The 26,772-nt window shown below is 35.9% G+C and overlaps 3 protein-coding genes across 3 annotated transcripts; all 3 read left to right on the forward strand.

Annotated features, from left to right (window-relative positions):
• The first annotated feature begins 2,261 nt into the window (after nt 1–2,261).
• Nucleotides 2,262–3,099, forward strand: LOC126692733 (RING-H2 finger protein ATL70). Its single transcript, XM_050388434.1, has one exon. The coding sequence runs from the start codon at nt 2,454–2,456 to the stop codon at nt 2,949–2,951; it is 498 nt and encodes a 165-aa protein (XP_050244391.1). The 5' UTR covers nt 2,262–2,453; the 3' UTR covers nt 2,952–3,099.
• Nucleotides 3,100–16,358: 13,259 nt separating this feature from the next.
• Nucleotides 16,359–19,193, forward strand: LOC126692735 (uncharacterized). The gene is made up of 4 exons (XM_050388437.1): nt 16,359–16,623; nt 17,150–17,251; nt 18,084–18,244; nt 18,845–19,193. The coding sequence occupies exons 1-4, from the start codon at nt 16,527–16,529 to the stop codon at nt 18,950–18,952; spliced, it is 468 nt and encodes a 155-aa protein (XP_050244394.1). The 5' UTR covers nt 16,359–16,526; the 3' UTR covers nt 18,953–19,193.
• A 398-nt stretch (nt 19,194–19,591) lies between these two features.
• Nucleotides 19,592–21,799, forward strand: LOC126692734 (uncharacterized protein At5g39865). Its single transcript, XM_050388435.1, has one exon. It carries the CDS (start codon nt 20,660–20,662, stop codon nt 21,536–21,538), a length of 879 nt encoding a protein of 292 aa, XP_050244392.1. The 5' UTR covers nt 19,592–20,659; the 3' UTR covers nt 21,539–21,799.
• The last annotated feature ends 4,973 nt before the right edge of the window (nt 21,800–26,772 follow it).

Here is a 26,772-nt window from a genome sequence, read left to right on the forward strand (position 1 = left end):
AACAATTTGTCGCATAAAATTTGTTATGAACAATGTTGTGGACGTAACATTACTTCAAAAATAATTATAGCTCTCCAAACATAATTCTTAACCCTAAAAACCAAAAAAAAAAAAAAAAAAGGCAAAAATAACAATTGTAAGGACCCGATTTGAGTTCCTAGCCTAACACGTGGATGGACTTAGGCCCAAGAAGCCCAAAACAATGAATTTGTAGAGGGATGGGTTGGAAAACTGGGCTTTAGTTGGTCAACAACGAGCTAGATAAGCTTGATGACAAAAAGATAAAAATTGACAACTGTAAAATGAAGAAAGAACGTCCTCGGATTGCTACAGTATCTCCTCTCTCAATTTTTTGATCCCCCCATCTTGTTTCCTCCTTCTTTTATACTCCTCCTCCTTTTCATCTCCACCTTCCACTTGTATGCTAGATGGTTAGGGCTGATACTTGTCCCATCAGCACTTCCCATAAGTTCTCATGTAGTAGTTGTAAGGCTGAAATACACTGTTTAGGTATCACTTCTATATTAATGTGGCCAGGGGATTAACTGAGTGCATTTAATGTAGAGGTAGGAGCTTTTTCCCAAGATATTTTGAGGCTCATCCTTATCTTATATCTCTACAATGCTTGTCCGAATTTCAGGGGTTGTCATCCTTGCTGTCAAACCATCTTCTAGGACCTCGGCCAAGTTCGGCTGAGGAAGCTTTCATCCTCGGCACACTCTCCGGAGCTATTATGACCGAACCCCACCTTTTATTTATCAGCACAATCTCCTCTGACGAAGACTTCTCCTCTTCAGGCAGATCCTCGTTCTCGGCTTGGGCCACAGGCCCAATATATGGATAAATAATGAACTTATGGGCCCAAGGGCCCTACAACAATGATAAAAGTTAGTCCAAATAACAACTAAAATAACCCAAACAAAAACAAGACTAGACCAAACAACAAGAAATGAACAAATAACTCAACAAAAATCCTATTCAAAAGAGGGAAAAAAAAACTCTTATCATTTAAATTTGTAATTCGTTCAACTTGTTACATAAAAATAATTTCTAATTTCATTTTTCCTTAAAAAAATGGTACCATGAAAAAAAAACTGTGGTCGTGAGTTCTTCTTGGCAGTGCCAATAGCTATGCTATCTTTGGTTTTGCAATTGCAACAAGTTTGCTCTCCTTACCTAGTCGGCTTGCAGTTATAGCAAATATTATCACACACACATGCGCGCGCGCACACACACACACACACACTCTCTCTCTCTCTCTCTCTCTCTCTCTCTATTATAATTAATTCAAACTTTCTCTCACTTTATTATTCTCATCTCAACATTTTTAATTTCGATTTTATCTCTTATTAGTCTTTTTTTCCCCTTCTCTTTGTTAGTACAAAGAAATTGTAATATTTCATGTATTTGCGATATATTCAAGTTATCTATTTATTAAATTTTGTATAATTTAAATTTCTTAATGACCATTCTAAAAAAAATTCCTAAAGCCACCACTAATAAAAATATTTTATTTAAGCTAATATATTGGACTAATGTACTTAGACTAATACTTGGGCATATAAATATGTGGATTTTAAATTAAATGATTATAAACACATAAATAAATATATGTTTACATTTTATATATATATATATATATATATATATATATATATATATATAACGGTAACAACTAAATGGTACATCGGTATTAACCAGTATCAAAATATTTTGTTTTCCTAATTAGACTGAAATGACCTCCAATATGAAACTGACTTCTAAGTCTTGGTTTGATGATAAAGATCAATTATTATATTGCGGACGTCGTAGATTTAATTCTATCATATCTTTTGTTTGAGAAACAATTCTATCATATCTATATATTAAAAAAAGTTCCTTGGAACATGACACAAGCTGACCTCATTCTAATATAAATATATTTAGGAGTTTAGGAGTACATAACTCTTAACTCATTCTATTTTAAGTTTAGGACTACATAACTCTTTAACTCATTCTAATAAAATAGAATTAAGCCTCTCTAACCTTGCAATGCATCGAATGTGCACTGTAACTTGGAGATGGAGAGACGATATATAAATTCTTTATTCGAAATAAAGACGTTACTCTAATCAAATAACGGGCGTAAACAAAAAGGTTATGAGAACCGTTGACCTCCAAGCGCTTGCAGACAAATGCTGAAACACCCATAATCTTACTTGCAAGTTGCAACCAAATAAGCATGATGAGTCACATGTAATGCCCCATTGGCCTCTCTTTACTTGCAACCAAATAAAACTTCCTTTAATTAAAATTCAACCAATAATCTCTCTATCTTCCTCTCTCTATCTCATGCATTCGTTGACTTTAAACAACCCAAATAACAATTTTTCTAGCCATTGTCATGGCTGACCAAATCAATACTCATATAATCTCCTTTTCCAATCCCTGCAGCTTGTTTCTTCCTCAAGGAGATGAATAGCACAGCAGATTCTGGTGGACTTACCAACATTGGAGGATTTGGCTATGGAATTGGAGTTTCAATTGGAATCCTTCTGCTGATCACAACTATCACCCTGGCTTCCTATTTCTGCACCCGGACTGACCTGCAGACAATGGCCCCAGCAACTCAAAGGACTCTTCCTCAACTCCCGATTGAAACTCATGATTATGTCGTCGATGTAGGCCTCGATGAGGCCACCATCCTGAGTTATCCAAAGCTGCTTTACTCGGAGGCCAAGCTCAAGAAGACAGACTCCACCGCGACATGCTGCTCGATTTGTTTAGCAGATTACAAGAGTACTGATATGCTTCGCCTGCTGCCTGATTGTGGGCACCTCTTCCATCTCAAGTGTGTTGATCCGTGGTTGCGGCTGAACCCCACTTGCCCAGTCTGTAGAACATCTCCATTGCCAACGCCACTCTCGACACCTCTGGCCGAGGTAGTTCCATTGGCAAGCAGAAGGGATTGATATTTGGTGGCTACAATGAGAGGATATTGTAGAATTGCAATTTTGGTCTATGTACAAATTGCTACATGACAACTCTTTTGGTATATTCTTTTTTTTTTTTTTTTTTGGGTAGCCTTGGATCTAATTCTATATCATATAGTTTGAAATTTGTGTAGCTAAGTCCAGGAATTTATGTGTATGGTCTGGAAATGAAATTTTTTTTTTTTTTTTGTGTTTTACTTGGAGCAGGAATGGCAGTAGTATAAAACTGGCATTCTAAACAGATTTGCAATGCATAGAGATAAACAGGTGCATCGGCCAGCAGTCTGGGCAAGAGCCAGAAATGTAAAATCAAGGGGAAATTGCATTCAGATGCATACATCTAATTATTACTAAAACGTAACCACAATATTATAGAAAGAAGAATGTAAAACGAATTCATAGCTTCAAGTCTAAGATTTTATGATGCTCTGAGACCCCACAACATGTCCCAAAGAATATCTTTCTAGCAAAATTTTGGAAAAGTTCCTAAACGGCCAAACTATGTTCTTTTGAGGCCAGCTCTTCATATAAAAAATTTCATCAATTTCCACCTCCCCCCATTTGAGTAATTTCTGTACACTTTCTTTGATTTGATGACAAATCCTGGAATATCTTCCCTAATCTATTTACAATATTCACAACCTGAAAAACTTAAGAGACAATCCATTATCTTAATAAGAAGATGGCAACTTCAGATTTTAATAACAGAGTCCTCTTCAACTTGAAGAACAGAAGAAGTCTATTTAGCTTTGCTAGAGTTCAAAAAAAGTTCTTGGACATAATTAACTTGAAGTAACATTGATTTCTTTCAAGCTTTCTCTAAACATTAGTTGAACGCATTGAAATAATCCCCTACAAAATAAACGCAAGCTCTTTCAATCCACTTGGTCACGAAATGAAAAAAGCTGCCCCCCACCTAATCAAGCCTCCATAGTCAAACATAATCAACACAAGATCTAAAATAATTCACAGGATAGTAACTTTTTTCTAGCTTGCAGTCATATGCTCACAATTCAACAGAAGCATTCCACATTAATCATACTTCTTTTACAAGAAAATTTTCGATACATCAAATCTTTAGGCCATTCCCTTAACAAGGGTCAAACACGAAATTCAGTTGAAACCTAAGAAAGAAGCACGGATATATCGGACCTAAGTGATACTTCTATGACCTTTTCAATTTTCCTCTCTCTCTCTCTCTCTCTCTCTCTCTCTCTCTCTCTCTCTCTCTCTCTCTCTCTCTCTCTCTCTCTCTCTCTCTCTTAATTTCCCTTTATTAAAAGTACTCAAATAAATTTCTAGAGAAACTTTTGTAAAACGTTTACAATTTTTCTTTTTCTTTATGAAAAAACTAGCTTGTAACCCATGCATATGCATGAATATAATTAAAGATATATAATAAGATGCATAATATAATTCCTATATATATAATTTAAATACTATTGATAGTCATTTTTATATATTTTTTTTAACTCTTTAAAAAAATTTGTAAGGATATTATTAGGTATAAAATATAAATTGTCTTTTTTTTTTTTTTTTTTTTATAATAAGTGTGAATCACTTTTTTTTTTTTTTTTACGATTCATTTATTCTAGACTCTTTGGTTTTTTATTCTAAAATTAAGAAATAAAACTCTTTAAGAATAAATAATTTAGGACATGTGGCGCAAGATTAGAACTCTAATTTGGAATTCTAATTTGAGTTTCTCTCAACTTCACCTATTATTATTATTATTATTATTATTATTATATAGACTTGTGGGGCCAAAGAATTTGACAACCCCGACCCACTTTATACTAAACCCAAGGCCCACGCCAAGGAGGAAGAAATGGCCGAGGACGAACAAAGAAAACCCAAATAGCCTAGAAACGCTGTCGAGGACGATCCTGTTCTCGGCATTCCAGATTCCAGAAGGAAAGTGATGTGAACCCCGTCAAGAATAACGAGACCCAACAACGAAAGGGAACCCAAGATCGTTCTATGGACAGATTCAAATGGGAGACCTCGACCCGTTGTTTATGACAAACAAGAACCTCGGTATAAGGAAGACGCCACAAACAGTGGCAGAAACTTCGTTTGATAAGTCGAGATGAACGTCACGGGAATTCCCGATAAGTTCGAGTAATTCTTCAAAGAACCAAAGAGAATAAACCTCACAAGTTTTGTCAATAATGTCTGAAAAAACGTTTACAAACTTAGATGACCATTTAAGGGCTCCTTAAAACTTGACAGACAAGAAAATATATTCTAAAATAACTCCTAATTGATACCTAACTATATTAGGAATAAAGTTTGACCTAAAAAGTATTAAATGCACCTAAAAACAAGAAAATAAATCACCTAAACCTAGAATGACGTTTTTTACATAGACCCAAAATATTTCATGCCAATTCTTAGCTTTGACCGGATCCTTCTAGAACTTGAATCAAAGTGACAATTTTTTGTTGCTTGCGTGCATCATGCTCAATGGGCCTCCACGAATTTGCTTGAGCCTATAACTCTTGAATGAGTCCGTTGAGTACATCCTTGAACTTTTTTGCTCGTGCTCTTGTAACCGGCCCAATTGGTACTTGAACGAGATCCTTCGAAGCGGTGCCTTGATCTCCATCATTTCCCTCCTCTTGAAAAGGATTTGTCCTCAAATCATTACCTACATCAAAAGGACTCAAATTAATAACATTAAAAGTGGCACTTACATCGTACTTACCAGGTAAATCTAGCTTGTAAGCATTGTCATTGATACGCTCGAGGACTTGGAAGGGACCATCTCCTCTTGGGAGCAATTTGGAACATCTTTTCTCCAGGAATCTTTCTTTTCTCATATGCAGCCAAACCCAATCTCTGTGTTCAAAAACCAGTTTGTGACGTCCCTTGTTGGCTTGTGTGGCATATTGCTCCGTTCTTCGCTCAATGTTGAGTCTTGCTTTCTCATGAATCTGCTTCACAAAGTCAGCTTTCTTTTTGCCATCTAAATTAACGTGCTCCGTTAAAAGTAAAGGAGATAAATCCAATGGAGTTAAAGGATTAAACCCATACACAATTTCAAATGGCGAAAATTTGGTAGCAGAATGAACAGCTCTATTATATGCAAACTCAACATGTGATAAACATTCTTCCCATGTTTTGATGTTCTTTCTAATGATTGCCCTCAATAGAGTAGACAAAGTCCTATTTACTATTTCAGTTTGACCATCAGTTTGTGGATGACAAGTAGTGGAAAACAATAGCTTAGTACCTAGCTTACACCACAAAGTCTTCCAAAAATAGCTCAAGAACTTAGCATCTCTATCCGAAACAATTGTCCTAGGCATGCCATGTAATCTCATAATCTCTCTAAAGAACAAATCAGCAACATGCGAAGCGTCATCCGTTTTGTGACATGGAATAAAATGTGCCATTTTAGAAAATCTATCCACGACCACAAAAATTGAATCTCTTCCACGTTTAGTCCTAGGCAATCCTAACACAAAATCCATTGAGATATCAATCCAAGGCTCACTTGGAATTGGTAAAGGAGCATACAAACCGTTGGGCTACACTTTGGATTTAGCTTGCCAATATGTGACACATCTACCACAAATCCGTTCGACATTTTGTTTCATGTGAGGCTAATAGAAGTGTTCCTGCAAAATAGCTAAAGTCTTTGCAACTCCAAAATGTCCCATTAATCCCCCACCATGTGATTCCTGCACTAATAACTCCCTCATAGAACAATTAGGCACGCATAGATTATTTTCTCGAAATAAGAATCCATCAAGCTTAAAGAACTTACTAGAGGCGATTTTCTCACAAGCTTGATATTCCTCACAAAATTCGTGGTCTTCAGTATATAATTCTTTAATGTGTTCAAAACCAAGCAATTTTGCATCAAGTGTGGAGAGTAAGGCATACCTGCGAGAAAGTGCATCGGCGACTACATTCTCCTTACCTTACTTGTACCGAATGACATATGGAAACGTCTCTATGAACTCCACCCATCGCACATGCCTTTTGTTTAGCTTGTGTTGGCCCTTCAAGTGTTTCAAGGACTCATGATCGGTGTGAATCACGAACTCTTTAGGCCATAGGTAGTGCTGCCACGTCTCTAAAGCCCGAACCAATGCATACAATTCCTTGTCATAAGTTGGGTAGTTTAAGGCTGCCCCGCTGAGTTTAAGGCTGCCCCGCTGAGTTTCTCGCTGAAGTAAGCAATTGGTTGTCCTTCTTGCATAAGAACGGCTCCTATACTAATACCTGAAGCATCACATTCAATTTCAAACGTTTTAGAAAAGTTGGGCAAAGAAAACAAAGGTGCGTTAGTCAGCTTCTCTTTGATTAATTGAAATGCCTTCTCTTGTTCTTCTCCCCACCGAAATCCAACATTCTTCTTGATCACTTCGGTAAGCAGTGCGGCTAAGCTACTGAAGTCCTTCACGAACCGCCGGTAGAAACTAGCAAGTCCATGAAAACTACGAACATTACCTACACTTGTGGGACTCGGCCAATTTTGGATTGCACGTACCTTCTCTTCATCAACCTGTATACCTTGTGCACTAACAACAAATCCCAAAAATACAAGCTTATCGGTGAAAAAAGTGCACTTCTTTAAATTAGCAAATAACCTTTCTTTCCTTAGCATATCTAAAACGAATTTCAAATGTACTACATGATCGTCTATGTTTTTGCTATAAATGAGTATATCATCAAAATAGACAACAACAAATCTGCCTATAAATGCACGCAAAACATGGTTCATAAGTCTCATAAAGGTGCTCAGAGCATTAGTCAAACCAAAAGGCATAACTAACCATTCATACAAACCATATTTTGTTTTAAAGGCGGTTTTCCGTTCATCTCCTTCTTTTATCCTAATTTGATGATCACCACTTTTTAAATCAATCTTAGAAAATATGCAAGAATCATGCAGCTCATCTAACATATCATCTAAGCGTGGGATAGGATGACAATACTTTACCGTTATGTTGTTGATGGCTCGACAATCAACGCACATTCTCCACGTCCCATCTTTCTTAGGTACAAGTAAGACCGGAACTGCACATGGCCTCATGCTTTCCCTCACGTGCCCTTTATCCAACAATTCACTTACCTGCCGTTGAAGCTCCTTTGTCTCCTCGGGATTGCTCCTATAAGCTGGTCGGTTTGGAATGGTTGCACCGGGAACAAAATCAATTTGATGTTCAATCCCTCGGCTTGGAGGTAACCCATGTGGTGTTTCCTCGGGGAAGACATCCTCGTACTCCTGCAAAAGAGAAACAATAGAACTAGGCAAAGCAAGGTCAAGTTCGTTAGTGTTTAAAAGTGCCTCTTTGTACAAAAGTACAATCATCGGCTTATTTGAAAACATTGCTCGCTTGATCTCACTCACTTTTGCATAGAAATTCTTTTGTTTTCTCTCTGATTTTCTCTTAAGGGCCGAACTTTGATTTTCTTTTTCTCCCTCATTTTTCTCGGCCTCTCTCTGATTTTCACTCCTTTTCTTTTGTTCACTCCCTTTCTTTTGATCACTCTCCTTTTGTAATCTTACTTGATTCTTGTATACTTGCTGCGGTGTCAATGGTACAAGAGTGATTGATCGTTGATTAAGTATAAAAGAATACTTGTTTGTAAAGCCATCATGCTTCACTTGCCTATCAAACTGCCATGGACGCCCTAGCAATAAGTGTCCCGCTTGCATCGGTACTACATCACACAACACTTCATCTTCGTATTTACCGATTCGAAATGCAACTAACACTTGCTTGTTCACCCTGATCTCACCACTATCATTTAGCCATTGCAACTTGTACGGTCTAGGGTGCTTTACCATGGGCAATCCCAATTTCTCCACCATAATTGTGCTTGCAACATTAATACAACTACCACCATCAATAATTACACTACATACCTTGTCTTTAACGTAGCACCTAGTGTGAAAGATGTTCTCCCACTGTATTTCATCAACTCCTTTTACTTGCAAGCTCAATGCTCTCCTCGCTACCAATGTCAATGCGCTAGGGGCTAAATACTCCTCCTCGGAAACATCCTCTAATGGCGGCATGTCGTCGGTGTCAGAATCTTCATCATTGGTCACAATTTCACCATTGGCTTGCAACACCATGACTTGCTTGTTTGGACATTGACTTGCTATGTGGCCCTTGCCTTGACATCTAAAACATTTAATATCACGATTCCTAGAGGTAGAGGCTTCGGTTTTACCTTGAGGAACGTGGCTGGTGGTCGCGGACTTGGGCTCGAGTTTGGGCGTTTGTGACTTGTCTAGCGGCTTAGCATGACTCGATTTCCAAGAGGTAGAACTAGAGTTATGGCTTGCATGTGTCCCATTCCCTCTCTTGAGTTGTTGTTCCACTTTGATAGCCATATGTACCATACCTTCCAATTCCACATAATACTGCATCTCTACTTTATCATGGATCTCCCGGTTTAAGCCAAGCAAAAATCTAGCCATTGTAGCCTCCCGATCCTCCTCTACATTAGCGCGGATCATAGCAATCTCCATCTCCTTGTAGTAGTCCTTTACGCTTCGACTCCCTTGTCTAAGACCTTGTAGCTTTTTGTACAACTCTTGATAGTAGTAACTTGGAACGAATCGCTTTCTCATCACTACTTTCATCTCCTCCCATGTGTGTATTAGATGTTCTCTATTCCGCCTCCTATTTATCACAAGCTGATCCCACCAAGTAATAGCATATTCAAAAAATTCAATCACGGCTAATTTTACCTTCTTTGTCTCGGAGTAATTGTGGCAATCAAACAAAAACTCCATCTTCTTCTCCCACTCAAGATATGCCTTAGGATCAGACCTACCTTGAAAGGATGGAATCTTCATCTTAATACCACCCAAGTTGTTATCTTCGCGATTCCTAGCTTCTCTAAATCTTCCTCCAGGTCTCCTATTGCTAACAATGGAATCCCGATCTTCTTCTTCATCAAAACCAGACCCATAACGCTCTTCATCCTCCTCTCTCGGTGGAACTCTTTCCCTTCTACGCAAATTATGACCGTTTTGTGGTTGCTCCTCACGTCTATTCTCCATCTGATCTATCCATTCGTGAACCTGTGCCATCTCCATCTTCATCACACGCCTCATCTCACTCATCATGGCCTCCAAAAACATTTTCGGATCAGCCAATTTTGTATCATCTTCGGCAGTGCTCTTACCACTATCGTGAGACATGATTGCTACAAAACAAAGGTTAGAAAAAAAAAAAAAAAAAAAAAAAAAAAAAAAAGGAACCTCACAAATCACTCCCTTACGTGTTTACACTCAAGAATGTGGATCACTCTCCACTTGTGTTTCACTCAAAATAATATGGCTTTTACCCTCTGATGTTCTCACTACTCTTGCCTTTTTCCACTCGATAATTCTCTTTCAGTTCTTTTGAAACTAAACAAACAACTCAAAATTTCCAGCAACAATTCACCAAGAACTAATCAAGGAATCTCATATTTGAACGTAAAGAATATGAAAATTTTCATATTAGAATTAGAAGGAATATGGCAGTTTTGGAATTTTGGAAGCACAGAATAGTGAATTTTTTTTTTTTTTTTTTTTTTTAATGATCAGTAACTAGCTTTTGAGAATAATGAAATAAGATTTCGAAATAACTAAGAGATGTGAGACCAGACCAATAGTTTAGACATCAACAAGACAAACAAAAATTGAACAGATAGGGTAAAGGAAATTCGGCTAAAAAGAGATAAATATGTTAAAGGATAGGCAAACCTGAACTAGAAACCTTGCTCTGATACCAAATGATGTGAACCCCGTCAAGAATAACGAGACCCAACAACGAAAGGGAACCCAAGATCGTTCTATGGACAGATTCAAATGGGAGACCTCGACCCGTTGTTTATGACAAACAAGAACCTCGGTATAAGGAAGACGCCACAAATGGTGGTGGAAACTCCGTTTAATAAGTCGAGATGAACGCCACGGGAATTCCCGATAAGTTTGAGTAGTTCTTCAAAGAACCAAAGAGAATAAACCTCACAAGTTTTGTTAATAATGTCTGAAAAAACGTTTACAGACTTAGATGACTATTTAAGGGCTCCTTAAAACTTGACAGACAAGAAAATATATTCTAAAATAACTCCTAATTGATACCTAACCATATTAGGAATAAAGTTTGACCTAAAAAACATTAAATGCACCTAAAAACAAGGAAATAAATCACCTAAACCTAGAATAACGTTTTTTACATAGACCCAAAATATTTCATGCCAATTCTTAGCCTTGACCGGATCCTTCTAGAACTTGAATCGAAGTGACGATTTTTTGTTGCCCACGTGGATCATGCTCAATGGGCCTCCACGAATTTGCTTGAGCCCATAATCTTGGATGAGTCCGTTGAGTACATCCTTGAACTTCTTTGCTCGTGCTCTTGTAACCGGCCCAATTGGTACTTGAACGAGATCCTTCAAAGCGGTGCCTTGATCTTCATCAGAAAGAACGGCATGCCATCAAAAGGCAGCCTCCTAGAGCGCCCCTAGGAAAAGGACAAGTACAGTAGGACACCCATGGGGGTATAGAGTAGGAGCAATTCAAGGAGAAACTGTCACCTTCGCATTGAATGCACCCAACTAACGTTCTGGCCGCATTAATGAGGAAATGACCCCTGAACTGTGCAGTCTTGGTTGCCGCAACTTACAGAGGGTTTGGGAAAGTGGTTGATGGGACGAGCACTTGAGTAATGACCTGTATAATCAACAGATAGAGGGCCAAGATTGACTGGAAGGAGATATATAATGTGAGAGATCCTCCAAGAATGGGGGATCGGAAATCAACAGGGAGAGAAAGAAGGAGAATATGGGAGCAATTTGCATTATCTTGCAAACCTTTGTAACCTAGCACTAAAGAAAAAAGAAAAACACTAAGTCCCTCGGACGAAATGCCTGAGGACAGACTTTCATACTTTAATCCATGTCCTTGCTGTTCAATCCATTCCTAATCGTGTCTTGTTGTTGTAATCCTCACTAAAACCTAGTTCTTAAACCCATTATCTATAAATTCATTGTATTAGGCTAGTTGGGCTTGAATCCGCTCCTCCAATAGAAGAAGTGCTCGAACCCAGTCCCTACAAGACTAATAGCTTATTAATTGGTTATTTTATTTTATTTTATTTTAATAATTTGAAAATTGAGGAAAGGGGATTGAATCATGAAGTCTCCATTAGAAACATTACGAGGTGTCAATTGAACTACAAAACATATTTTATGTTTTTATAAAAAAAATATTATGCTTCTTAATGTATATTGTTTATCTTCTTAACTAAAATTTAGAATAACATAAATGTTAAGCAGCACCATCTTTTCTCTACATCAAGTACAGAAGGTTCTTCATCAATTCTTGCCCACAAACAAGAACTTGTTTTACCAAATTTTCTTTGATAAATCTTCATGAATTTCTTAACTATTATCTCCTTGGAAACTATTATCTCCTTCTACTTTGTTCACCAATTAAGAAAACCATAATTTTCTTCTTGATTCATCACTTGTAATGCCCCTCCTTCCGTTTTAAACAAAAAATCATGTTAAGGCCGTTGGGGTTAGTGGGTTAGGGAAGAATGCAATCTTCATTAGGAAGGCTTAGAGGCATGATAAATTTTTTCCATTAAAATGATATTTGCCCCCACTTGATTAGTTTGCCAATGGGATACAAGCAATTCATCTCCAGGATACAACCAAACCTATTAGGTTCTACATATAGTGACTTTGGAAAGCCCACAAGATTTCTAATGTTTCTTAAAGAAATCAATCTTACAATAATAATAAGAGTTTAAACAATATATACCAGCCATTGAAGTCCCAAATAAAACTGTTACAAATATTAGAAACTAGTTAGAAACAATCTTTCAACTATGGGTGTGCATTAGTCTAGCTTGATATGTTACATATCTCTGATTTTGTTATTTGGATGGAGGATATTCCACCACAAGTTTTTCCTGTTTTCTAGGCTGATTTAGCCAACATTTAATAATATAATGCTGCTTAGTCTTGTTTCTTAATTTGAAAAAAAAAAAACCTAGGTGTGTGCATGGGTTGGGTTGAGGGGATTTTTCGACCCAACCCACCATGGTAGGTTAAAAAAAATCCAACCCATCACAGGGGTCCAACCCAACCTACATGGATCGGGTTGAACCCATGGGTTGGATAGTATTTTTATAATTTTTTTATTACTATTATTATTAAATTGAGTAGAAAAAAAAATATCCCACTTGCCACTTGGGTTGATAAACAACATATACATAAACTTGTATTCCAACTCAATTATAAACAAAATATATCCAACTGAATTGATAAACAAAATATACATAAACTAGTATTCCAACCTTTTTTTTTTTTGAGAAACCTAGTATCCCAACTCAATTATAACAAATAGGAGTGGAGTGGGACTGTGGGAGGTGGTAGAGAGAGAAATAAGATTGTTAGGGTTTGTGAGGTAATTGCGTTTTATATAGGAAGAGTTGAATAGGGGGGGAAATTAAAAAAATATTAGTTATATAATATATTTTTAAATATATAATTTAAATATTAAATATATAGGTGGGTTAGGTTGGGTTAGGTGGGTTTGTGATTGTTATGACCCAAACTTAACCCGACCCACCATTAAAAAAAATTTCATAACCCAACCCAACCCACCAACCTTTAAAAACCAACCCAACCCGGGGAGTTGGGTTGGGTCAGGTTGGTTTTGGCGAATTGGTAGGTTGGGTCAGGTCGGTTTTGACGAATTGGTGGGTTGGCTGCACTCCTCTACTTTCAACATTTTCAAAAAGGTTAAATATTGAGTGATACAACTCTTGCACGTAATTTTTGCAAAAACACCAATTTACATATTCTTACTTGATATTGTCAAATAGAAACTTTCACTCTACATTTGCTCAAAATTTGATCAACCTAATTTTAGGCTAAAATTTGTTGAAGTCACACAAAGATAATTGTTTGTTCGTTTAGACCCCTTAAACCAAATTGTTTAACCTAATATATTAACCAAGTGATTACTTAGATTAATTTTCAGATCTAGGTAAATACAAATAAATTATATCATGCAAAGATGCGGAAAAGTAAATAACACCACGATATGATGACCTAGGAAAACTGATGAAACGAACCGTTTCAAGGTAAAAATTTGGGGAAGATTTGATCTAGCTATCCTCAAGGTAAACTAAATCCACTATAAGAGAATTGAAATTTTTACAATTAGATTTAACCCTAAATCTATTGCTACCTCTAGTAGTAACTTACTGACATGACCATGTGCAAACTTCGAATTCACGGACTCTTTCTCTTCTTGGATTTACACTAACACAAGCCGCTTTGCTTGTGACTTTGAGATCTCACTCAAAGGTTTTAGATCACCATCAATAATGATCTTGATGCAGCAACTATGTTCTACCAAAACGCTTGATTTTAGTTCTTGCTCCAGTAGATTCTTGTGTAGTTAGAAAGTACAAAATCTCTCAGATCTCACAAAGAGTAACACACAAGTCTTTTCAGCAGTTTCAAAACATGGCTAAGGTTTCCCTTTTATATGTGGAGAAGTTTAGACTAAAAAGTTTTTGCAGGCTTGGGCCTATTTAAAATTCTATAGAAAAAAATGGACCTGTGATTTTTGATCGGTCAAGCCTAATTTTCAATCGATTGAGCAAGACAGAACCATACTTTCTTTTCTGCAATCAGTTGGACTTGAACCTTGAAACAACCACTTTTAAGTATTGCCTAAAAACCCAGACTAGATATGTTTTGATCTCGGTTTGCCAACCCAATACACATGATTCTAAATGTTTAAATCTAAATTTTTAGATCCTAACAATAATGACACTCTTCCACTTTCAAAATGTGATTAAAACATCATTCTTCCACTTCCAAAGGGATTACAACCTACTTAAATTTACAAAATATATAACTTTTGTTTGGTAATTTCTCTTTTATATGACCTTTACTTTGCAATTAAGCAGAGGGACTTGGGCCTCTTTTTGTTGCTCAACCAAAAATGGTGCTGATTTTATTTATTTATTTATTTATTAATAAGAATAGGAAATAAAGCAAAGAAGAACACCGCACATCTAGGCCTGCCTGACCGAACCAAATCGCCCTTGGTTTGGCTCTTGGGATCCCATTTGTTTGGTTGGTATCAAGTATTAAACATCAAAACCAACTGAATCGATTTGGGTGAAAATCCCCTTAAATCTCAATTCACTCTTCTGTCTAATGCAGGGACATGACACAAAAATGGTCATTTTTGAATGTGTTGTGTGACTTGTGTCTACGTCCTGTCTTGTGTTCTAAAGTACAGGTAACAGGATACAAGTCAATCCTTTTTATTTTTTAAATAGATTAAAATAAAATTTTGGCATTTAAAGTTTGGGGTTAATTTTCCGTTTTGCTCTTTTTTTTGTTTCTAAATTTGTATTTTGGCACTTCATGTTTGATTCTGTTTTTTATATTAGCTTATTGTCAACTTTTATTAGTACTCTGATCTATCACTTTAAAGATCCATTTATTTTGCTGAAATTGTAAATTTTTTTGTTGAAAGTACTGTAGATAAAAATAAAAGTTAACTGAAATAGTATAGTGGGACTCATGAATAGTACCAAAAAGTGTAATGAGGCGCATGAATAGTAACAAAAATAAGCTGAATAGTAAAATAAACTGGCTTTTTAATTTGGAGCCAAATGCACACTAAAGGTCTGTTTGAGATCCGCTTATTTTGTTGAAACTGAAAACTTTTTGTTGAAAGTACTGTAGATAAAGGTAAAAGTTAATTGAAATAGTACAATGACACCCATAAATAGTTCTAAAAAGTGCAGTAGGACCCATAAATAGTAGCAAAAATAATCTAAATAGCAAAATAAATTGGCAAAATTAATCATGCCAAACAGACACTATTCATGGGTCTCATTGCACCTTTTGTTACTATTCATGGGTCTCACTGTACTATTTTAACTAATTTTTACATTTATCTACAGTATTTTTAGCAAAAAATTTTCAATTTCAGCAAAATAAATGAATTTCAAATAGACTTTTAAGTAAATTTCGACCATTAAAAATTAATTAATTATTTATATATATATATATATATATATATATATATATGAAATTAGCTCAATATATAGTGAGAATTTTTATAATTTTTCCCAAAAAAAAAAAAAAAAAAAACTCGGGTTAAATTTAGGTGGGAAAAGATAATTTATTTATTTTTTTGGGTTGATAAAATGGGAACAGATAATTGATTACTAAAAGAAACGGGACGACAGTGACACAGAAAATATGACAAAAAATTTCAAACAGATGGGTCCAACCAAACGTACCTAACGTTCCCCAAAACCCAACCACCCGTCTCTCATTTCAGGTCTTCTTCTTCTCCTCCTATCTACCATATTAAAACTTCACAATCTCTCTCTCTCTCTCTTTCTCTATCTCTCACTTTTTCCAGTCTTCCCCCAAATTCCCAAAGAAATCTTCTTGGCTTAGAATCCCTTAAAATTTGATACTTTAATCTCTGTGATATATATATTTTTTATCTTTTTGTTTTTTCGACGAATTGCAGAATCTATGGAGACCGTTCAGTGCAAGCTCTTCGCTCTCTTCCTTCTCTCGCTTTCGATGCTCGTATCTTTCTCCCTAGCAACAACCGACGTCAAGTACTGCGGTCAGTCTCTCTCTCTTTCTCTCAGATTTTTTTTCCTTTCTCTTTGAGTCTCTGCTGGAAAATCTAATTTATTTGAACACTTTATTGTCTGAAACAGAAACGCGGTGCTTTGCTTCTATATTAGGGTTTCGATTATATTCTCAAATAGTTTTCTTGATTATTGGTTACTTTTATTGATAAACGGTGTACAGTTATTTCCATAAACGAAAAAACATATATATTACTAATTATGTTGTTTATAATTTTCGATTGAAAATTGTTAATAACCGATTATGTTCGTTTATGTAGGTGTACAATTACTGAATATGAGATAATATTTAATTTGATTTTGTAATTTTCAATTGAATTGTTAATAACCGATTATGTTCGTTTATGTATGTGTACAATTATTGAGAGTACGTTTGTATAAGCTGTTGGAAAATTGTGTTTTGAGTTTAAAAACGCTTTTTTAATCTCTCAAAATGCCTAACCAAATGGACCCCGAATATGATTTAATATTTAATTAAATTAAATTTTGATGTTGTAGATAAGAAAGCTGAGTATGATGTGAAGGTCAGCGGGGTTGAGATAGTCCCGTATCCCATCGCAAGAGGCAAGACCGCAACCTTTAGCATCTCTGCTTCTACAGGTAATATCAATATATCAATCTGATTGAACTTTGACCTGTCTTCTAGACTCTTTCAATACTGAGTGCTTGTTTGATTAATTATAACTTGTGCGTATTTTTTACCATATACTTGATGACTTTGTTTATTCATTTGGGACTGAAAATTAGTGTTTTTGGTATTCCGGAAGTTATATGGAAGATGTTAAAGTTGCTACTAATTTTACTACAAAAGGCTTACAAACTGATATTCCTATGAATGCAATGGTGTCACCTTAACAACTTTATAAAAATGACTTTTTAATTATTTTTTCGTCTCATGTTTTAAAGTTTACTCATCAATTTGTAAAGTTTACATACAAAAATTTGGACCTGCATATAATATATATGATAACTGGTCCATACAATTATAGCATGATGGCTAAAATATGTACTTCTTTGTAAGTTTCTAATAGGGAAATGGTCAGCCATCTGACAAAAAGAAAGTAAGGGAAAGAAGTTATAAATAAGGGTTTAATATTTGTTTTATTTCTATAGGTTTAAAGATCAATTATCTTTTGATGGATATGCAATTGGCAATATCTGGGCTTCTTGGGTGACCCCCCCTCCCCAATTCATGATTGTCTGTTGTGCTTGCATGTGTTTATTTTTTTAAGTTTCTGTTTATGAGAGAAAGCTAACAGCGCTTTTCCTTGTCATCCTCATCCACCCATTTTATTAATTTTTTAATTGAAAAATCACAATTCACAGGGCTAATGACGGTATCACAAAACAAGCCCAACTTGTACAAACCCATGCCCTTTGAATAGTTATTGGGATTTTACTTTTGACATGGAGACTCTTATATGTAATACAGGGAAAAATATCTCTGGAGGAAAAATGGTGATTGATGTTTCATACTTTGGATGGCACATTCACAGTGAGACCCATGACCTTTGTGGGGAGACATCTTGCCCTGTTTCAGCTGGTGATTTTATTGTTGCTCACTCACAAGAGCTACCTGGATTCACTCCACCAGTAAGTCTTTATTCTATTCAGTTATTTAACCCTTAAATTTTTATCTATTTTATACTACCTCTGACTTACAATCTTGGAACAAGACACCAAGTTTAGTTTTTGGTTTCCATCTGGACCAATTCGGAGACCTAGGTCTCTGCCTCATTTGGTGTATTTAATTAAGTCATATTCTGATAGTTGCTTAGTTTATTACCTCAGGAGGGATTCACCCTTGTAAATTCATCTAATAAAGCACAGCTAGTGCTAGTGTTACTTGATAATTTAATATCTCCAATTGCCCCATGGTATCTGTAAAGCAACTTGCCCTTAAATGATAGAGATGAAATCCTTTTAATGCAAACAACTTGCCCTTAAACTTTCACATTAGGATTAGGCATTAGGCATTTATCTTTGAAATCCAAAACATAAATGCCTAATGCCTAATCCTTTGTGTCACACTTGATTCACTTTGCAATTACTTAGTTGCAGCCTTATTTTACTTTCTGGCAATAGAATGCTAAGTTAAGAAATAGTAGATTTGGTTGTGATAGATGCTTGTGTGATGCTCATCTTAAATCATTTGTGATGCTTTGTGTCTCTAAAGATGTTTGACCTATGCAGGGTTCATACTCTCTTACAATGAAGATGTATGATGCAGACCAAAATCAATTGACATGCATTGGCTTCGATTTTGACATTGGCTTTGCATCATCTGTGGCTGATAGTTAAAGTGCTTCCAAGAATGATTCTTCATTCAAGTCTACATAATCAGCGTATGAATAGGATGTAAAAATGACTCTTCACTATTGGTTGCTTCCATGTACGTTTAAACTGTCAGCACTATCTGTTGTATAATTGTGACTATTCCTACTACATAAGAAACTATGGGAAGTTAATCCTACAGCTACTACAAAACGGAATGTATGATAAAGCACATAATAAAAAGTACTACCTAAAAAAAATTATGCTACACTTCTCACATGAAGAGATGCACTGTTTGGTCATTTTGATTCTTGGTATGAGAGTAGCCGTCATTGAATTATCAAGGCCCATTAGGGAACATTGATGAGACAAAATCTGATGGCTGAGCTAATTTGAATGCGATCTCTATGAGTTCAATGGTGAAATTTTTCAATGCATCCCACGAATTACACATCTCTCAAATAAATGTCGGTCTCATACATGATACCCATATTGTTTAGTCCACATCTATAATAGTGAGAGAGGTAATGCACTACGTCTACTGAATAATTTCTCGAGGTCTTGTATTGGAGTAATTATTCAGTATTTTAGGAGCGATGCTCATTTCTTGCACATGATATTGAGTTTCATTAATTAAATCCATAGACTTATTATTCATGTCAGTGGAGAGAGTATTGAATAGTTTTCCCTTGTTTTGGGATTTTTATTTTATTTCATTTTTGGGATTGAACACATTTATTGTGTAGGATGATTCTTGACACACCATATGATGTGGTTGATTTAGGTGGGACTCATTCTAAAATTGGGTGAGACCCAGCAAGTAGGAGATAAGATAAAATAGGATAGAATTGACCCTAGAGGCATCGATGTTTAAGAATGGCCTTTGTTTAGAATGTATGTATGGATCCATGTGTCTGCAATGCCAATGCAATCAAATATTCCAGACATTCATCATATGGGAGTAAGTTAACTGGCCTCCTTCAGGCATGATAGTGTTTGAAGTATGTTGAGCTAAATGTGGTGAGACTTTGGAATCGTTCTTGCTTTTTTGGCGTGATAATTGGATGTGATTGCGGGTAAAAGCCTAAAAGGGTGAAACTTTAGGGTCAGACCCTGTAAAAAGGTTCTTTTTTGTTTGATTATTTATTGGCTCAGGTACAAAGAATTCATTCACAACTATATAGGTTGCCAATTGATAAGAGGAAAGGGAAAGATGCTATTGCACTCTTTGCTATTTGAGTCATGACCATTGCCACACCTTGTCTCCAGGGATTAGTTGTGGTCCTGGGGTACCCTTTGTTAAAAGCATTAGTAGACCAATTAAACTGTGCCATGTTTTAGGGTCTAGAAGGCATGGTCACTATTATGGTAATCATGCATGTGCGTTTTAGATATACGTTTATGGATGAGTTGACAAACATACCCCTTCATACAATGATTAAACCACCAAATGGTTTGATAATGGGGCCATGGATCCTAATGGAGAATGAAAATGGACTGGCCAAACCCCACTCCATGCATTGATCATTCAAAACTTTATAAAGTATACCCCAACACGGCTTTTCAGTTTCCACTTTCCTTTCACTGGAAACCAAAAGAGACATCTCATCTTCCTACTCTCTTCTAATCTCCTCACTAGTCATTCTCTTACCTCAAAACTTGCCCTTACCTTTCTTCAAACTGGGAACCATCACAGGCATTGTACTCTGGGAACTATAGATTAGAATATTAGGCATGAAAGGAATGAGAGGAAAACTCTTTAGGAAATTGAAATCCATCCCAACATTTAGTACCTTGAAACAAGGTCTAGTTCATCAGTTAAGCCCCTCGGAAAAGTTTTCCAATCAACACTGCCAAACTCCACTTCCACTTGTTTACAAAGAGCAAGATCAAAAAAGCAACAACCTCTCAGAGCTATTGTTTGGCAGTACTGGCGTATGTGAAGGTGACAAACATCCTAAAGATGAAGAAATGGAATATGACTTCAGTGTTGGCAACAATGATACTATTACATCCCCCATAAAGTCCAAAGATACAGTTCCTGCAATGGAAAATCCAGAGGTTCCAATCTTGTCAGACATCATCATGGAACATGAAGCAACAGAGGACAATGAAGAGTACCCATCTCTGTCAGATTTTGAAGAGAATTGTCCACCAGGAGGAAGCGAGTTGGTCATTTTCTACACAACAAGCATGAGAGGTATCAGAAAAACATTTGAAGACTGCAACAGCATACGATTCTTGTTGGAAAGTTTTAAAGTAACGTTCTATGAGAGGGATGTTTCAATGCACTTGGAATATAGAGAAGAATTGTGGAACATCTTGGGTGGAAGAGTGATCCCTCCAAGGCTTTTCATAAAGGGAAGGTACATTGGAGGAGCTGATAAAGTGGTTGGGTTGCATGAGCAAGGCAAGCTTAGGAGGCTTTTGAAAGGTATACCACTAGAACTGGCCAATTCCTCATGCAGCGGGTGCGCCAATGTGAGATTCGTGGTGTGCCTCAATTGCAATGGCAGCAGGAAGATTGTTGCAGATGGGGAGAACGATGAATTGTACATTAGGTGCCCTGAATGTAATGAAAATGGCTTGGTTAAGTGCCCCATTTGCTGCTGAGAATCTAACTATTGTTGATATATTACTACCTTTCTAGCTCTTTGTGATCTGGTAAATATGATATTTATGTTTTTATGCTAGAGAATTCTTATGTTGTACAATTGTTAAATCTGATTGTTGTTGCACTAGATTGTCTAGGTGGAAAAGGGTGCACCGTGATGTTAATTTGAACACTGTAAAAGCAATTTTTTCTTCCTGGAATTAAATTTTACATGAATGTTATTGCTGGCTGAGAGTAGAAAGTTCAACAATGGCATGTTATTACTATTGTGAAAAACATTCATAAATGTTAGATCAAGTGGATTGGTTATGCAGGCTGTGAGGCAGACTATGTTAATGCGTTATGCACCTTGCTGCAGGAAGTATAGGATCCACAAATAGTAAAGGAAAGAACAATTTCAATTTATAGTTGATTAATGAGGAGCTTGATAAGTTCGAACTTCTTTTGTATCAATATAAATTTGGAATAATGATTAGGGAAGAGCACGCACATGGCTACTAATTAAATTATAGACAAAATCACTGGTAGTGGTTAGTTTCAAGAGGTTATGTACTGATAAAGATGAGCTTATGATAAAGCATTCACACCACGGGCTTTGTCCTATTCCTTATTATGTTATTGTCGACATTGTATATATTCTCTTTTTCTTTTCTTTCTTTTTTCTTTTTTCTATTTCTCTTAAATTTTTTTTTTTTTAATTCCATTCTTTGATGGGCAAGATAATAGTAACAGTATAAAGGTTGTACTAATACACAAAACTCTCACTTATAGTGATATTTGGGAGAAGTGGTTAAACGTAGCTAGGAATGGCAACGGGTTGGGTTCGGGCTGGGTTTTTCCATACCCAGACTCGGCCCGTTTACTAAACGGATTTTTTTCTGGTGCCTGGACCCGCCCCCGCCGGGCCCCATGGGCTCCACGGGCCCCGTTGGGCCGTGGTACTTCAGGGCCCATTTTGTGGCCCAATAAAAAAAAAAAATGTTTGCCTGATATTGATTTTCTCAGCAACCAAATAGGAGGGGAAAAGGAACACTCAAGAAAACCCATTATTTTCTCAGCAACCAACAAATCGGAAACCCTTTTTTTTTCATTACAATATTTTCCCACATCAAAAGTAAAAACAAGAATTAACATACAAACCCTAGGTTTGAACAATAAGACCCTACAAAATCAAATCAAACAAGCCGATCCTATTCAACCAGAATAGCACTAAAACTAGAAATTACAAATTTGATTCTTTGAATAAAAAGAACGATTTTCATTGCAAAAGCTTGAGTTCACAACGAGGTGAGGGAGATGAGAGAGTTGCAGCCTTGTGAGGTGGAGGAGGGCCTGGCGAGGTGAGGGAGGAGCAACGGTGTCTGCAGGTTGCGGCAAGGTGAAGGAGGCAGGGAGGAAAGACCAACGAGGTGGAGGAATGGAGCGGCGCTGGCGAGGTGAGATATGCAAGGAGTAGCAGCGCCGACAAAGTGAGCAACAGCGGTCTTGCTCAAGTGAGAGTGAGGACGAGGGAGAGAATGGGAGGCGGCTTGGGAGAGAATGAGAGGGTGAGAGAATGGATTTGAGGGATTTAGGGTTGGAAAAGTGAGTATTTATACCTAGGGTTTTTTTTTTTAATATTATATATACGGGTCGGGTTCGGGCCCGGTATGCCTAATACCCGGACCCGACTCGAACCCATTTTGGGGCTTTTAATGAAAACGTAGACCCGACCCTAATGTTAAATGGGTTGGGTAAAACCCGACCCATTAGGGTCAGGTCGGGCTAGGTACATTTTGCCATCCCTAAATGTAGCCTTACCCCCAATGTTTATGGAAATGTTTTCTCAAATGTGTTATAAGAGTACTCTTAACATGAAATGGATACAAATATTTAATTATTTCCACTAATTTAAGATAAGAGTGTGCTTAAATTAGTACAAAGGTACACCATAAACACTACTTAAAATTTATGGTAACTTTTAAGGGAGGAATGGGCAATTTATATTATACTTTCACACTCTTTCAAGCAATGTGGGACAACTATGCATTTTTTTTTTTTTTTGGAACCAAACACACGAACACATGAGGTAGAAAGAATGAAGGTTTTAACACAAAGGCATACCCATAAACTTTTAACATATGAATGGAGTTCTCAAAAACATAAATATCATATATTTACCAGATCCAAATTATTGACATATGAATGAGGTTCTAAAAGAAATATGGGTAATTATCACACATTACTCAAATGAGAAGTGCTACATCCATAACATTTTCACAATACTTTCACAACACATCGTAGGTGATAAGTTGTTATTAGTTTTAATTTAAATTCATAACTGAAATAACTTTTTGCCCATCAGCCAATTACAATCTGCCATTTTGAATTTGTTGTGAAAATGTTGTGGACATAGCATTAGTGCACTAGATATAGATAATTAATATATGGAAATAAATTCATATGCCCCATTGACACATGGTTGTTAATACATTGACATGAATCATTTTCCTAGATGATAAATAGATGGAAATAAATGTATTTCCCTCATTAATACATAAAAATTAGTCAATAGATTGACATAAATATCAAGTTTGATTACTTGGAAGATTAAAAGAAGATAATTCACTTTCCTTCTCTAGGAATGTACTGCATAATAAAAAATATGAACTAGTTACTTGAGCAAATTGACACATATTTAATTATTTTCACTCATTTAAGTGCAAACTTATTTTCTATGTTATTGATTATGCGTTTTTAAATTTATTTTTATCTTTTACTGGACTTTGTTTCAATAGTCACCAAAAGAAACTCAATTTGAGCAAAATTGTCATACTCCAAAGCAATCGTTTCTTATATAAATATTAGAAAAATAATCATAAAAAGTAATTTTACATAAATAACTAGTGTGCCATCTATGAATAATTAATATATGAAAATAAATGTATTTAGTCTAATATTCTATAATTTTATATGTGTGTGTAATAAGGGCCCTATATAAATTACAATTAAAAAAAATATTTTTAAAATATATATATTTTTTATAATACAAGATAGAAATTCTACTATAATCTAATCTAAGTGTATATGTGTGTGAAGCTCCTTCCTGGAGACTTGAACTCCGACCTTTGCCCTCTTGCACCCCACAAGCACTTGTGGAGTGACAACACTTATACTTGTGAAATAACCATCGCGCTAAGGGTGCACGGTGGTAAATTATTTTTAAAATATTGAGTATTCATGTGTGAGTGGAGTCCCATTTTGGGTCAAATAGTGCCCCTCTATGTGTTATATTAAGTTTTCAATTGGAATCTACCCAGGTTATTATCCATTCAACATTAAATATAGATAAGAATTGCTACTATTTTTTCAATTTTTGTCATTAAAGTGTCCTTAATTCGAAGACTTGAATGATATGAGTACCTTTCTTCACTTGTTGTTCCCTTTAAAGTTTTATAGAAATGCTAGGTCCAATATATTTTCACAACAAATCATATATAATAGGTTATTACTTGCTGTTATTAGTGGGCAAAAAGTAATTTCAGTGGTAGATTCAAATTTAAAACCTATAACAACCTACTAACTAAGATTTGTTGTGAAAATATTGTGAATGTAGCATTTCTAAAAAATTTGACGTGGCTTCCAAAATTTTTATAATATCATCAATTTGGTCACTGTTTGCTTTCTACAAATTACAAAGTACAAGTAAATATTCAACTTTCTTCTTCTAGTGCAACTTCGGCACAAAAAAAAAAAATATATATATATATATATATATATATATATTCTGCTGATAAAATTTATAAATGGAATATTGATGGTTTGCCTGAACAGGAAATCATTAATAATATGGGTCATATGTCTATGGTTGGAATTGCTTATATGAATAACCATAATCTTGACCACCCTGAAATTGTTGACCTTCTTGTTACTAGTTTTTCTGGCACTCTTCATAGATGGTGGGATTCATATCTCACAGAAGATTCCAGAGACTCTATTCAAACAACTGTTAAAAAGAATGATGAAGGTTTATCTATTTTTGATGAAAGTATTGGTCAAGGTTGTTAGGGTACTTTTTTACACCTAATTTTATTTGAGTACCACCTATTTATACCACTAATAAGTTATTGGGTTTTCCCAAATATTTCATATCTCATTATCTAAATTGGGTCATGATATAAAATATCACAAAAGGCCCAAAACTTATATTTTGTCCAATTTTATTATCATTATTTAGGTAAGCCCAAAACCGGCCCTATGAACCCAATACACACATCTTATTCTATTTAAAGCCCAAGAATACTTATGCTTGGCAATATCTGAAAAACCCATGACTCAAAATTCATTGCAAAACAATTTTATCAATAGAATTCAAATTCATAATCAAAGCCCATGGTTTGAAACCATGGCGATTTATTTATCTAAAGCCCAATTCACATTGGCAACATCAAATCCCAATTTTCATTGGCAACATCAAAAACCCAATTCTCATTGGCAATATCAAAAACCAAACTTACATTGGCATTATTTATCGGAAGCCCAAGGTTATCAATACTTGGCAAAATACTATATCATAATTATTTCACCTAGAAGTTCAATAATGACCAATGCTTTAGATTCTTAAACCTATTACTATAATATTACAAGCTTATAGAATTTATTAATTATTTACTCTCAAAATCCATAGCGATCATCTTATAAAAGCCCAAGCAAAGAAAGGGCCACGTGGCCCAACTAAAGGTGCTGAAATGAAACAAAGTTCTAGCGTAAAAAGGTCCTAGCAAGAGACTTGAAAGTGGGCAACCAATCCTTGTTCATCCCTAAGCAAAGAAACAACTTGAGCCCTCTATAAGAGGACCAAGCCTTTAAGGATGAACTGGGAGCTGTCCCATCAGTTTTCTGCCACCCTCTACCCAACGTGTATAGTACCCAAGGACTGTTATATCAGCTAAAGTCAAAAGGATGAAGGGACTCCATCATCTTCCTCAAGACTGCATCTCTAGCGGAAGGGGAGCTGAAACCAAATTATCCAAACTTCAACAAATTAATGCTATAAATGTTAAAAACGTTCAAGACATGATTCATGTGCCAAGCCCATGAATCCTAAAGGGGGAAAAGTTGGGAACATGTGGTTTGGAGGGCATAAAGGGATCTCCAGCAGAACCTCTGAAGTGGGCTTAAACTTTGACATCTGGCTTGGGGTGTTGAGTCTTACTTCCTATGGTCCAAATCTCAGTTGTAGTATTAGGATTCG

The sequence above is a fragment of the Quercus robur genome, chromosome 7, assembly GCF_932294415.1.
Source record: "Quercus robur chromosome 7, dhQueRobu3.1, whole genome shotgun sequence".
Taxonomy (NCBI): Eukaryota; Viridiplantae; Streptophyta; class Magnoliopsida; order Fagales; family Fagaceae; genus Quercus; species Quercus robur.